The sequence below is a fragment of the Anomaloglossus baeobatrachus genome, chromosome 3 (assembly GCF_048569485.1).
Source record: "Anomaloglossus baeobatrachus isolate aAnoBae1 chromosome 3, aAnoBae1.hap1, whole genome shotgun sequence".
NCBI classification, from domain to species: Eukaryota; Metazoa; Chordata; class Amphibia; order Anura; family Aromobatidae; genus Anomaloglossus; species Anomaloglossus baeobatrachus.
Genome location: NC_134355.1, coordinates 315,353,271 through 315,367,658, shown reverse-complemented (window position 1 = coordinate 315,367,658; position 14,388 = coordinate 315,353,271). Strand labels below are relative to the sequence as shown.

Below are 14,388 nucleotides of genomic sequence, written 5' to 3'. Positions count from 1 at the left end.
TCAACATATCGATGTGGCCAGTAATGAAAAGGGGTGAACCACCTCTTTAAGTTTAAAAATAATGATTTGGCACACAAGGCAAGATGCTGTTTCCTTTCTTAGAAATTTATAATGTTTTATTCTTTATCAAAAATGTACATAAGTGCCTTCAATTAGATGAGTTTTGAGTAAATCCCAATTGTAAATTTTCCAATTATTTAGAGCAGTGTTCCCCAGCTCCAGTCCTCAAGGCCCACCAACAGTGCAAGTTTTCAGGATTTCCTTATTATTGGAATTGTTTTGGAATCATCACCTGTGCAATACTAAGGAAATCCTGAAAACATGCACTGTTGGTGGGCCTTGAGGACTGGAGCTGGGGAATACTGCTCTAAATAATTGCAAAATTTACAGCTGATTGGGAACACTAATTGTGAGTGTGCGCGCAGTTTTGTTACTTTTTTTTTTCTGCAAATATTTGTGACATACGACCAAAAAAAGCATTATAAAACCTGCAACCTTTATGAAATGTTATAATTACCTTAACCATTTCCTCATATGTCACAAAAAGGATGTTGAATTCATCTTTGTGGGTATACCAGTCTCTAACATGATCAAACCACGAGCCACCTAGAACTGTAAATTTTTTTGTAATTTAATGTAGAATTGTTATGGCCATATATAAAATCTAATATTGAATTTTAAGGTATAAAAGTTGTAAAGTTACTGCATTTTCAATGGGCTAACAAATGTAAAAAAATAAAAAGTGGCATTTTCCATCTCAAATATTCAATAAGGGGAAACTAATATAAAATTACTTAAGTTAAGTTTTATGTTATGATCAGCAGACATGCATCCAACAGGCGCGGGTGGATCTCCTGTCCACCCGTGCTTGTTAATCCCTAAGATAGCGCCGTCAAACTCTGACTGCAATTAAACGCACTCCAATGGGGAGTAATCATGGGGTGCCAGTGGGTTGCCATAACAGCGTGTGGTCAGATGATCACCCCTATCGCTGTCATAACGTGCTTTCTGTGAATGCCGGCAGAGAGACGGCACTCACAGGATATAAGCATTTCTTCTGATCAGAACAATGCTGAAGCATCGCTATGATCAGCAGAAGTGATCGGATGGTGCAGGCTTAAAGGTACCTAGTAAAATCAATTAAAAAAACATATATAAAAAAAAGTTTTAAAAAATCTGAACAAACACCTAAGTCTTTTGTACGTATCGAATCATATATATTTCATCTTTCTTAACATCTCTATGTACTTACATTTTTTTTATACTTTTTTGTGCCAGAAGCATTGAATATTTATGTGAAATGTCATTTATTGCGGTCATAGTGTGCCTTGCTTACCTTTTATATATCACACTCCCTCCTGTGTTTTAGTTATGTCCATGCGTGTTCTAACTTTCATGTACAATAAAGATTACTTTTATCATTATTTGCTGTGATCAAATTCATAAGTTACACATTTTGTTTTCTGACCACCCTGGTCGATGTTTATTCTCTACTGGCTGTTAGCCACCATATGTATAAGTTTCACAAGTGCTAAAATTGTGTGTAAATTAAAAGTGTATAACTTAACACCAGAAGTCCCAGAGAGGGGTCATTTAATATTTCTACCTTTGGAACCCAGAGACGGGTCGAATGACCTGAAGGATTTTAGCTAATATCCTATAATCACCGTCTTTTGTTCTGTAATTAAGGCTATTACTGTCGCACCACAGGAGGTTGTTGTTTTCCATTGAGTTTAGCCATTTAGTTTCTAGTTAGTTCTATTCAGTTTCGACTAAAGGCCATTTTACACACTGAGATTTTCAGCGATCCCACCAGCGATTCCAACCTGGCCGGGATCGCTATAAAGTCTCTGGTGAGTTTCTGGTGAGCTGTCAAACAGGCAAACCTGGCCAAAGACGCAACAGCGATCCGGACCTGCAGAACGACCTAGCTAGTCAAAATTGGAAACGAGTGATGTGTCACAATATCTGTCAATCACTATTCTCTGTCAGTCGGTCTCTCCCTCTCGGTCTCTATACTCTCTCTGTCGGTCCGTCACTATCTCTGTCCCTCTCTCACAGTCTGTCGGTCATTTTCCCCTCCTCTCTCATACTCCCCGATCCCTGGCGCGGCGCTGCACGGCATTCACACTGCTGCGGCGGCTTTTACTATTTTGAAAAAGCCGGCCGCTCATTAAACAATTTCGTATTCCCTACTTTCCCCGCCCACAGGTGCCTATGATTGGTTGCAGTGAGACACGCCCCCACGCTGAGTGACAGGTGTCTCACTGCACCCAATCACAGCAGCCGGTGGGCGGGTCTATACTGTGCAGTGAAATCAATAATTAAATAACTTAAAAAAACGGCGTGCGGTCCCCGCCAAATTTTAATACCAGCCAGATAAAGCCATACGGCTGAAGGCTGGTATTCTCAGGATGGGGAGCTCCACGTTATGGGGAGCCCCCCAGCCTAACAATATCAGTCAGCAGCCGCCCAGAATTGCCGCATACATTATATGCGACAGTTCTGGGACTGTACCCGGCTCTCCCCGATTTGCCCTGGTGCGTTGGCAAATCGGGGTAATAAGGAGTTATTGGCAGCCCATAGCTGCCAATAAGTCCTAGATTAATCATGTCAGGCGTCTCCCCGAGATACCTTCCATGATTAATCTGTAAATTACAGTAAATAAACACACACAACTGAAAAAATCATTTATTAGAAATAAAAAACACAAACAAATTCCCTCATCACCAATTTAATCAGCCCCAAAAAGCCCTCCTTGTCCGGCGTAATCCACGGACCTCCAGCGTCGCTTCCAGCTCTGCTGCATGGAGGTGACAGGAGCAGCAGAAGACACCACCGCTCCGGTCACCTCCACGCAGCTAATGAAGGCAATAACGCGATCAGCTGAGCTGTCACTGAGGTTACCTGGATCCAGCGGTGGATGCAGCGGTGGCCGCGGGTAACCTCAGTAACAGCTCAGCTGATCGTGCTACTCACCTTAGTTGCTGCGTTTGGCGTGCCTGGAGCGGCGGTGAGTAGCGCGATCAGCTGAGCTGTCACTGAGGTTACCCGCGGCCACCGCTGCATCCACCGCTGGATCCAGTGACAGCAGGTAACCTCAGTGACAGCTCAGCCAATCGCGCGACTGTCTTCATTAGCTGCGTGGAGGTGACAGGAGCGGCGGTGTCTTCTGCTGCTCCTGTCACCTGCATGCAGCACAGCTGGAAGCGACGCTGGAGGTCCGTGGATTACGCCGGACAAGGATGGCTTTTTGGGGCTTATTAAATTGGTGATGAGGGAATGTGTTTGTGTTTTTTATTTCTAATAAAAGATTTTTTTGGGTGTCTGTGTTTATTTACTGTAATTTACAGATTAATCATGGAAGGTATCTCGGGGAGACGCCTGACATGATTAATCTAGGACTTATTGGCAGCTATGGGCTGCCAATAACTCCTTATTACCCCGATTTGCCAACGCACCAGGGCAAATCGGGGAGAGCCGGGTACAGTCCCAGAACTATCGCATATAATGTATGCGGCAATTCTGGGCGGCTGCTGACTGGTATTGTTAGGCTGGGGGGCTCCCCATAACGTGGAGCTCCCCATCCTGAGAATACCAGCCTTCAGCCTTATGGCTTTATCTGGCTGGTATTAAAATTTGGGGGGGACCGCACGCCGTTTTTTTAAATTATTTAATTATTGATTTCACTGCACAGTATAGACCTGCCCACCGGCTGCTGTGATTGGGTGTAGTGAGACACCTGTCACTCAGCGTGGGGGCGTGTCTCACTGCAACCAATCATAGGCGCCTGTGGGCGGGGAAAGTAGGGAATACGAAATTGTTTAATGAGCGGCCGGATTTTTCAAAAGAGGAAAAGCCGCCGCAGCAGTGTGAATGTCGTGCAGTGCCGCGCCGGGGATCGGTGAGTATGAGAGAGGAGGGGAAAATGACCGACCGACAGACTGTGAGAGAAGGACAGAGATAGTGACGGACCGACAGAGAGAGAATAGAGACCGAGAGGGAGAGACCGACTGACAGAGAATAGTGATTGACAGATATTGTGACACATCACTCGTTTCCAGTGTTTTAAGTCCCCTTTACACACTGAGACTTTGCTGCACAGCGGGAAACAAAGGACCAAAGAATGGTCCTGAACGATTTGTAGCGATCAGCAACTTCACAGCAGGGGCCAGGTCGCTGATGTGTTTCACACACTGCAATGTCGCTGAGGAGGTCGCTATTACGTCACAAAACCGGTGACGTTACAGCGATGTCGTTTGCGATGTTGCAGTGTGTAAAGCCACCTTAAGGGTCATTTGACCCTCTTTCGGGACTTCAGGGGGAAGGTTGAAATTTCTCGGACTCCTAGTGTTAAATAGGATATGATAATTACCTCTTCCCGTTGTGAAGAGGTCCATGAATTGTTCAATATTCATTTTAAAATTAAATGTAGAAAATCTTTTGTAGAAGTGATGATAAGACACCATACAATCCTTTGGGTTTCTACTCACATATACAATCTGAAAGCAATAAGAAAAAATTAAGTATACTAAGCTAACAGTTGTTTTGTTAATCAGCATCATCACCTAACAAGTAAAATAAAAAGTAGTCACCTTAAGCAATTAAACCCTTCCAGTCCAGCAATTTGAGATTGTACTTTTGTAACATTTTGCATTTGTCTTTCTTCCATGGATTTTTAAGTTAACAAGCATTGTCCGATATAGGGCGAGAAAAAAAATCACAGCTAAACAAACAGTATTACTGGGGTTACCTTGTGAAAAGATAATAATCTTACCAAAATGAATAATCTGTCAACAATAATGCCCTCGATTGGGACATATGAATGACACAAAAGCAAATGCCCCACTCAGGCCTCATATCAGCTAAAGCAGGGGTGCACAACATTTTTTGGACCAAGGGCAACAGTGGTATGGGTGGCACGGTGGCTCATTGGTTAGCACTGCAGCCTTGCAGCGCTGGGGTCCTGGGTTCAAATCCCACCAAGGACACCATCTGCAAGTGTGACGTCCTGGACTAGCCAGGTAGTCACAGACATACCAACATACACCCCCCCCCACCCTAGACAGTTACAACAGTCAACCAAAAACCCTTGTTGCCTCCCTCCAAGGTCTGATTTCCACACCAGGTGGGGCGGAGTCAGGCGGTTGGCCCCACCCACCAAGGAGTTCACAGGCCTGGATGCGGGAAAAGTGTCAGATCAGTTCTGGAGGTGGAAGTGAGAGGAGTAAACACTTCAGGTGGGTAGGAGCCCAGGCACTGACAGCAAGGTTGGCAGATGGTGGTGGCCATCTGCAGGAGTTGGTGGAACTCTGCGAAGCCGTAAGGACCGGGGTCGGGCGTTGGCCTGCCGGTACCAAACCGGGGCACGGAGTGAAGCTAAGCACACAGGCAGGGCCATCGGACCCCAACCAGGCTTGGAGCCGCCATCAATAGTCAAATCCGAGTGTGACAGGAACCCCAGGGGTTCCCCAACAACCAAGTCCCGACAGAAGGCAACAGTCCACACCGTGAGGATATACAGCCACCGCGACAGGCTAGAGATCCAAGGGCCAGTGCCTGCAGGCAAAATGGGCTCCTACGGCACCTATACGCCAGGGAGCGGACTACCGGTGGGCAACCACAGGAGTCAGAACATTCTAAAAGGTGCAGGGAAAGACAGCCACCATCAGCCGTCTGGGGAGAGAACAACACTGCAAACAACAACGCTGCGGAACCCGTCCATCCGGCCGTTTTGGTTTACCAGAGACTCTGTCAGTGATTGTCTGAGTGAGTACACCAGTGCCGTCCGGCATCGCGCCGCACAGTCCCTGCACCCCAGCCATCCAGCCTCCCCATTACATCACCGGGCCCCGGGATCACCAACCCCCCCCCCCTACCCACGGAGGGGACAACATCCCAGCTGCACCCTACCATCTCTCCCAGGAACCCTGTTACCAGCAGCGGTGGTGCCATCATCACCATGTCCCGTGGGTGGCGTCGCGAACAATCTCCCTAAACATACCACCCCTTTTCACTCACGGGCGAGGAGCGCTGCTCGAGCCACCGAGCAGCAGCAGCAGAAGCCCCGGACCCGAGCGTGGCAAGTGCGTCCCCTCCGCCCGCGACACAAGGAGTTTGTATGTTCTCCCTATATTTGCGTGGGTTTCCTCCGGGTACACCGGTTTCCTCCCACACTCAAAAGACATATAGATAGGGAGTTTAGATTGGCAACACTGTCCCCATTGGGGCTCACAATGTATGTAAAGGGCTGTGGAATTAATAGCGCTATATAAATTTAATAAAATTATTATTATTATTATTATTATACTGAATCAATCTTAAGGTCTGCAAAAAAATATAATATATAAATATAATCACCAGAACCACCTTCAGAACATGTTTTGAGTATTTGAGAAGGATTTGGACACTTTCAAAATAAAATCAGAGTGAACATACCCAAACTTCTACTGTGTTTTTTTAGCAGCGACTTAACCATATTCTCTGGAAAATCTCAAAACTCTTAGTTTTCAGAATTTTCAGTTTTAGCCATGAATCATGTTATGGATTGCTACCTGGGTACAAGATCAAAACTACCACCATTAGTACAAGAATGCCTCCACGAAGGAAGGTGGAGCGCAAGGTCTCTAACATCCAACAGCTCTTTGATGTCATCATGGAGGAGTGGAAGAGGATTCCAGTAGCTCCTGTGAAGGTCTAGTGAACTTCATGTACAAAATGGTTAAGGCAGTGCTTGAAAATAATGGTAGTCACACAAAATATTCACACTTTGGGCACAATTTGGCCATTTTTACTTGGGGTTGTACTCCCTTTTGTTGCCAGCGGTTTAGGCATTAATGGTTGTCTGTGAATTATAAAGAAGGCACATCAAATTGACTCTGGTTTTCAAGCTGTACACTGACTACTTTACATTCTATCAAAGTGTCAGATCCTCAATGTTGTCTCATGACATGATATAATTAAATATTTAAAAAGATGTGAGGAGTGTACTCACTTTTGTGATATACTCTACATTACAAGAATCACTATCAATTCATGAATGCAGAACCACCATCATTACAGGAATAAAGCATCAAGTCACAAACACCGTCAGGTAAGCACTAGATTTGAGCGATGTTCGAGTCGAACGGTTTGCCAATTTCAAGTTCGAGTGATTTTGGGGGGTGTTCGAGTCGTTCAACGAAATCGAACGATTTGCTTAAAGCTCGGCAGTTAGAGTTACCATTCGAGAATGGTTCGATCACCAAAAGCATGGCTTTTCACAGTAAGTATGTGCGCACGTTGCGTATCTGCATGCGTTCTACGTCCCCAGCACAATCCCTCTCTCTTTCCTACTCACCAGTCACGGGCGCGGCGCTGCACGGCTGTCACAAATCTCCGGCGGCTTTTCCTCTTTTGAAAATGGCTGCCGCTTTATTAATCAATCAGGTATTCCCTGCCTTCCCTGCCCACCGGCGCCCATGATTGTTTGCAGTCAGACACACCCCCACGATGAGTGACAGCTGTCTCACTGCAACCAATCACAGCCGCTGGTGGGAGGGTCTATATCATGCAGTAAAATAAATAAAAAATAATAAAAAAAAAAATGCGGTTCCCCCAATTTTGATACCAGCCACGATAAAGCCACACGGCTGGAGGCTGGTATTGTCAGGATGCGGAGCGCCAAGTTATGGGGAGCCCACCACCCTAACAATATCACCCAGCAGCCGCCTGGAATTGCCGCATCCATTAGATGTGACCGTCCTGGGACTCTGCCACCGCACCAGGGCAATTCGGGATGAGCGGGGTAATCGGGGTAATAAGGAGTTAATCATGGCAGGCGTCTCCCTGAGATACCTTCCATGATTAACCTGTAAGTGAAAGTAAAGAAACACACACAACGAAAAATCCTTTATTTGCAATAAAAGACAAAAAAACTCCTAATCTACCTCTTTATTAAACCCCAAACAACAATCCAGGTCCGAAGTAATCCACATGACGCTTTCAGCTATGCTACATGAAGATGACAGGGAGCCCCGTAGAACATGAGTGCTCTGTGTCCTCTCCACGCAGCACCTGAAGTGTGCCGCGCTGTCACCGGAGACTTCACTCTGCAATGCAGAGGTCAAGATAACCAAATCTTCATATGCTTCTCATTAGACGCAGTGGCTCAATGGTTAGAGCTACTGCCTAAAGAGTATTACTTAACGAGTTCAAGTCCCCGCCGCCCCGGTAAAAAAAAATATTTTAAATTATTATTTATTTATAATTTAATTTAATTATGTACTGAGGGGAGGAGCCGGACATCAGCTGTGAGCCGCGGGACACACCTCTAAAATAGGAGCAGTTCACAGAATGAAGCTGCATTGCTCTCTCCTCTCTCTCTCTCTCAGACCTGGCGATGATCAGCTGATGCGGTCACCCGACTGAATCAGCTGACACTATAAGTCGAGCGGTGAGGCCGGCTTCTTACCAACCGGCCGGCTAAACTATCAGCTGCTGCTGTCGGACAGGAGTCTGCACAGAAGTGTGTAGTGTTTTTGTTTTTTTTTTTTGCACTGATGCATCAGCTGATTGTATAAACGGCTTTTATACAATCAGCTGCTGTGTCATGTGATTCAGGCCCTTAAAGCTGACACATCATCTGATCGCTTTGCCTTCCAGCAAACCGATCAGATGATATTGGATTCGGATTGGACGGCGCGGGACCCTTGACCCAGGATTACTGCGGAGGGGGTTCTTTATTTCAATAAAGATGGAGTCACTAATTGTGTTGTGTTTTATTTCTAATAAAAATATTTTTGTGTGTTTTATTTTATCTGTACTAGAAATTCATGGTGGCCATGTCTAATATTGGCGTGACACCATGAATTTCGGGCTTAGGGCCAGTTGATAATATACAGCTAGCCCTAACCCCATTATTACCCAGCGAGCCACCCGTCACCAGGGCGGCTGGAAGAGTTGGATACAGCGCCAGAAAATGGCGCTTCTATGAATGAGCCATTTTCTGGGGTGGCTGTGAACTGCAATTCGCAGCATGGGTGCCCAAAAAGCTTGGGCACCCTGCGCTGTGGATTCCAATCCCCAGCTGCCTAGTGTTACCTGGGTGGACACAAAAATTGGGCGAAGCCCACGTCCTTTTATTTTTTTTTTTTTAATTATTTCATGAAATTCATGAAATAATTTAAAAAAAAAAAAGGGCTTCCCTATATTTTTGGTTCCCAGCTGGGTACAAATACGCAGTTGACGGTTGGGGGCAGCCCGGCAAGCATACAAAAACATGGCGAAGGCCATGTAATTTTTTTTGGGCGGCAAAAAACTCCTGCATACTTTCCTGGATGGAGTATGCTGAGCCTTGTAGTTCTGCAGCTGCTGTCTGTTTGTATGGAGGAGAGCAGACAGCAGCTGCAGAACTACAAGACTCACCATGCTCCATTCACTAGTGTATGCAGGAGAGCAGACAGCAGTTGCAGAACTACAAGGCTCAGCATACTCCATCCAGCACTGTATGCTGGAGTTTTTTGCCCCCCCAAAAAAATGACGTGGGCTTCGCCATATTTTTGTATGCTAGCCAGGTACAGCAGGCAGGAACAGCTGCCCCCAACCCCCAGCTGCCTATTTGTACCCGGCTGGGAACTAAAAAAATAGGGAAGCCCTTTTTTTTAATTATTTCATGGATTTCATGAAATAATAATAAAAAAAAAATGACATGGGCTTCGCCCCATTTTTGTGACCAGCCAGGTAGAACTAGGCAGCTGGGGATTGGAATCCGCAGCACAGGTTGGCCCGAGCTTTCTGGGCCTGTCTGCTGCGAAAGGCAGTCCGCAGCCGCCCCAGAAAATGGCGCTTTCATAGAAGCGCCATCATCTGGCGCTGTATCCAACTCTTCCAGCAGCCCTGAAGCCGGGTGGCTTGCTGGGTAATAATGGGTTAATACTAGCTTTGTTTTACTAGCTAGTATAAAGCCAGAGATTCTTAATGTCAGACAAGTTTGACCCGGCCATTAAGAATCTACAATAAAAAAAAGACTCCACACAGAGAAAAAATACTTTAATAGAAATAAATACACAGACACACTTAAAGACTCCATGTTTATTACTCCCTCTCATACCTCCACGATCCTGTTCTTCTGTCTTCTTTCTCCTTCAACCCATGCAGCTCTGCTACATCAGACAGCACTGCATGGGAGGAAGATGCTGTGCTCCCGTGCAGTCTAATCACTCAGTGAGAGTGAGCAGAGGCTGCGGGCTGTAAGCGGTGACGTCACCGCTGCCACTGTTGCTAAAGTAATCTGACAGGCGGATTACTATAGCAACGGTGCTCTGATCATGTGATTCCCGGTGCCGCAATTCACCGGCTGTAACAGCCAGTCCTTGCGTGTGGGCTGACTCTGTAAAGAGCGCCCACATGCAGGAACGGGGAAGCCGACCATGTGCTAGAGCATCTCGCTGCTACATGGAGATTTACAAACGAGCACCGCATACCGGAGACATGCACTGACAGGACCTAGTATTTCGTCTAGCCATGTGACCAGTCTGTAGCCAATGAGATAATACACACGTGACTGGTCACATGCTATTTTGATGTCACAGAAGTTCCTATCATCAGTGCTGGTTACCGGGAGGACGCAGAGATTATCGTAAGGAAAAGCGGCGGGAGACAGAGTACAGGACGCGTCGCGGGGACCTGTAAGTGTAACGGCAATGTTTATTAACTGTATGTGTACATGTATAATGTGTTTTTATGTGTTTGTGTTTGCCTGCCATTGTTTTCAATGGGGTTCGAAGGAGTTCGTCGAACCGAACCGAACTTGAACATTAGGGGGGGTGGCTCAGCTCTAGTAAGCACCACAGACTGTTGTAAACCTGCAACTCCTACTATGTCCTTGCTGATGGTAAGGAAATACTGGGAGTTGTTTCCAGCCATTATCAGATAGGAAACACCATAGTTGTGAGACATAATCAGTATGACAAGTAAACATTTATGTCTATTACATCTGTAATTTATTCTGATTCCCACAACATACAAATACCATAAAGAGATTTCATGTTCACAGCTCATCTCCAGAATATCCTCCCACACTACCTTTCCTTAATGTTCCTCTACACTGCCCTCTCTCCATAATGTCCCCCACACTGCCCCTTTCTATAATGTCTACACTCTGCCCCTTTCCAAAATATCACCTTCACACTATCATTCCATAATATCCCTCCAACACTGCCACTCAGATAATGTCCCACCACACTGCTCTTATTCATAATATCCCTTACACTGCTCCTTTCCAAAATATCCCCCAACTGCCCTTTATTATACTGAGCCCCTTCATAATTTTTTCTCCATTGCCCCAAAATATACCCTCACAGTAACACCAACCCCCCACCCTCCCATGATAGTCATAGCTCCTCCATTAAGCATTTACCATTATGTGGCGCCCCTGAGGCTTCTGTCGCCACAGAGGTGCTGCACCTCATCAAGAGGTCTGGTATCCTATCCCAGGGTAAGGAAGGTGTCATCCACCAGTTCACAAGACACACTCACACACACAGACTCATCACAACACTCCACAAAACCATAGTTAGGGCCTAGTGCAGCTAGCACCATCCCCGAAGCCAGTCTGTGAGTGGAGCTTAGTTGGTGAGGTGTTTCAGGTGAGTGGGAGGAGCTGAGTTGACAGTTGACAGTGTCAGTGAGCGATGTGGTGAGGAGGCGACCGGAGAGTAGAGACCGGGGTCCTGCTCGCCCCGGGTGACACAGAAGAAGGGATCCTAGAGCTTGCTCCACAGAACACTGGGTGGAAGTATCTGGCTGCAAAATAGGGATCCAGTCCCTAGACTAAAAGAAAACGAACGTACTGTTTAGTAACACCGCGGGCCTGGGTGGCTACAAGCATGCAGGACTGAAAATCAGCACACGAATTTGCTGGAAGAGGCCACAGAGGATCAGGGGGCCAAGCAGGCAGAAAACCCGTCGAAGGTGCATGGCCCCTGGATCAGGGCACTGTGTGTGGAGGCACGGGACAGGAGGGCGAGAGTCAGCGCAGTAAAGATGACCAGGAAAGGCACATCTGAGGGGTGCACCGGTATTGACCTTTGAGCTGCCCGGATCGTCGGGAGCCCATCACGGTGGATCCCAGCATATCGCTGGTAATTGCCATCTTACTCTACACCTGTGGAACTAGTAAAGACTTTGACTGCAACCCCCAGTGTCGTCTACGTCCTTCCCGCACCCTCTCATGATCCCCGGGCCTCAAGCTCTACCTGTGGGGAGCAATATCACCTCAGCTGCGCCATCAACATCTGCTCTGGGGAATACACAACGCATCGGCAGCCCACATACCTGCAGTACCACAGGTGGTGTCAAGAAAGACACCGCAAGGGTCATGGATTCGGGCCACGCCACCACGACATCACCGGACTAGCGCATCAAAGGAGGAAGGGCGCTTAGGCTCACACACTGGCCCTGACCTTCCACAGATTCAGGATTTTGTATCACACAGGTAGAAGAGAAGACCGGGTTTATGCCGCGCTAAAAACCACTGATGCGTGTAAATTAAAAGATTTCCTTTTTATTGGACAGTTCCTACGCGTTTCAGAGACATCCGTCTCCTTCCTCAGGAAAAGAAATAGGTACTTGTTACTCATTTATTGTGTTTTATTGAATTAATATTGTATTTCTATTTATAATTTGAAAACCATGTAGTAATTTTTAAATTCACACTGTCCTATATATATCTACAATAAGTATAGTCTTATTGTTTTACCATTTATTATTTATTTCTATTGCGTTTCTGTATTTGTCCCCTATGTTCCTCCATCTCTCGTTAATACTCTTATTCTTCATGCAAATGACTGCTATATGCATCTGGTACACCTTTTTTTTTTGCTGTCTTTCTGCACTCTTTGCACTCATTGCCGCTAGATTGACAAAACCTCCTTTTCTGCTTGTCTAGCGCAAGCGCATTGTATCTGGTTCGCACGGTAGTGAACTCTGGTCACCCCTCGTTTCCTTGAACTTGTAGCACCTCTATCGTGCAGGTGCCCTAGTTTTTTGTTTTTTTTTCTTCTTTTTTCCTGCACTCACTTATTATCGGAGCATGTCTCCTTTACAAAAATAGAATGCATACTAAGCATTAGAAAGCAAAAATCCCTGGACGTCATTTTTATATATAAATGTCCCCCCTCTTTTTAGTGGTTTCCTCACTGAGCCCGCTTTTTTTGTCATTGTCAGACATTATAAAATTTTTAATCAAAATAATTTTCAATCGCAGTGTCCTTGCAGTTCTATTCCTCATTCTGTATAGTTTATATATATATATATATATATATAATAAAAATATTTTTTTCACGTCCCTCTGGATATTCACTCACGATCGCTGTATCCCCATATATAGTTCTATATATATATATATATACTTTTTTACACATTGTGTTGAATTTTCACTCACAATCTCTGTATCCCCATGTAGAGTAGAGGACTAAACACCAGTAAATTCACCTATACTCCATAGGTTTGCACACCATCTTAAACACATCCCTCACATCTCTTCCCCCCTGACTTTATTAAGTAACAGGAGGAACAAGTGTTTTCATGTCTTTATTTATTCATTTATTTATTTTTTATTTTATCAGTATTCCCTTTGTTGGAATTACCCATGTTTCTTGGGATCATGCTGTTTGATACACTTTTTTCTGTTATTCATGATTGTTCCATCTTTCCCTTTTTTTTCTTCTTTTTCTTCTTTTTCTTCTCTTCCTTCCTTTTTTTTTCTTCTTTACCATGTGGCTCTGAGTCATCAGCTCTGAGTCATACAGGCAGTCCTTAATGCATACATGGCTGTTTGCTCCTTATATATAGGTCCAAGCGACCTTGCTGTAATATGATTTCTTTTCCTGAGGAAGGAGACGGATGTCTCTGAAACGCGTAGAAACTGTCCAATAAAAAGGAAATCTTTTAATTTACACGCATCAGTGGTTTTTAGCACGGCATAAACCCGGTCTTCTCTTCTACCTGTGTGATACAAAATTCCTCTCCCGGGGCTGCAGCTAAACCACCGGGCACTCACAGGCTATCATAAGGGGTTGTGACTGGCACAACCTCACCAGGTGAGTGCTTCTTTGTCTTGTCTGCCCACCCTCATATCGGGTAAGACCCTATTGCGCTTTTTTCTCCTTTACAGTTTTACATGGATTCAGGATTGGCTGGAGCCCATCGTGCCGAAGACAGGTATTCTGGGGCAGCACCTGAACTACCAGTGAGTAAAAGACCTGGAACCGCAGCCCCTTTATCTACCCCTCCTTTACTGGCACCGTCGCCCAGCACTGCGGCACCAACGGGGACTACCATCACCCCCGTTCTTCCTCCGTCATCCTTCCCGGGGTAACCCCGTTCCGCCTGTGGGAAGCGACACCA

At 45.7% G+C, this 14,388-nt stretch overlaps 1 protein-coding gene across 1 annotated transcript in view; it reads right to left on the bottom strand.

The window, feature by feature from the left end:
* The window catches only part of LOC142295232 (amine sulfotransferase-like), an 84,544-nt gene that overhangs the window by 20,676 nt on the left and 49,480 nt on the right, over positions 1–14,388 (bottom strand). Inside the window, exons 3-4 of the mRNA XM_075338325.1 lie at positions 4,376–4,502; positions 518–612 (exon numbers count right to left, since the gene is read on the bottom strand). Coding sequence (XP_075194440.1) covers positions 518–612; positions 4,376–4,502 — 222 coding nt within the window. The remainder of the gene's footprint in view (positions 1–517; positions 613–4,375; positions 4,503–14,388) is intronic.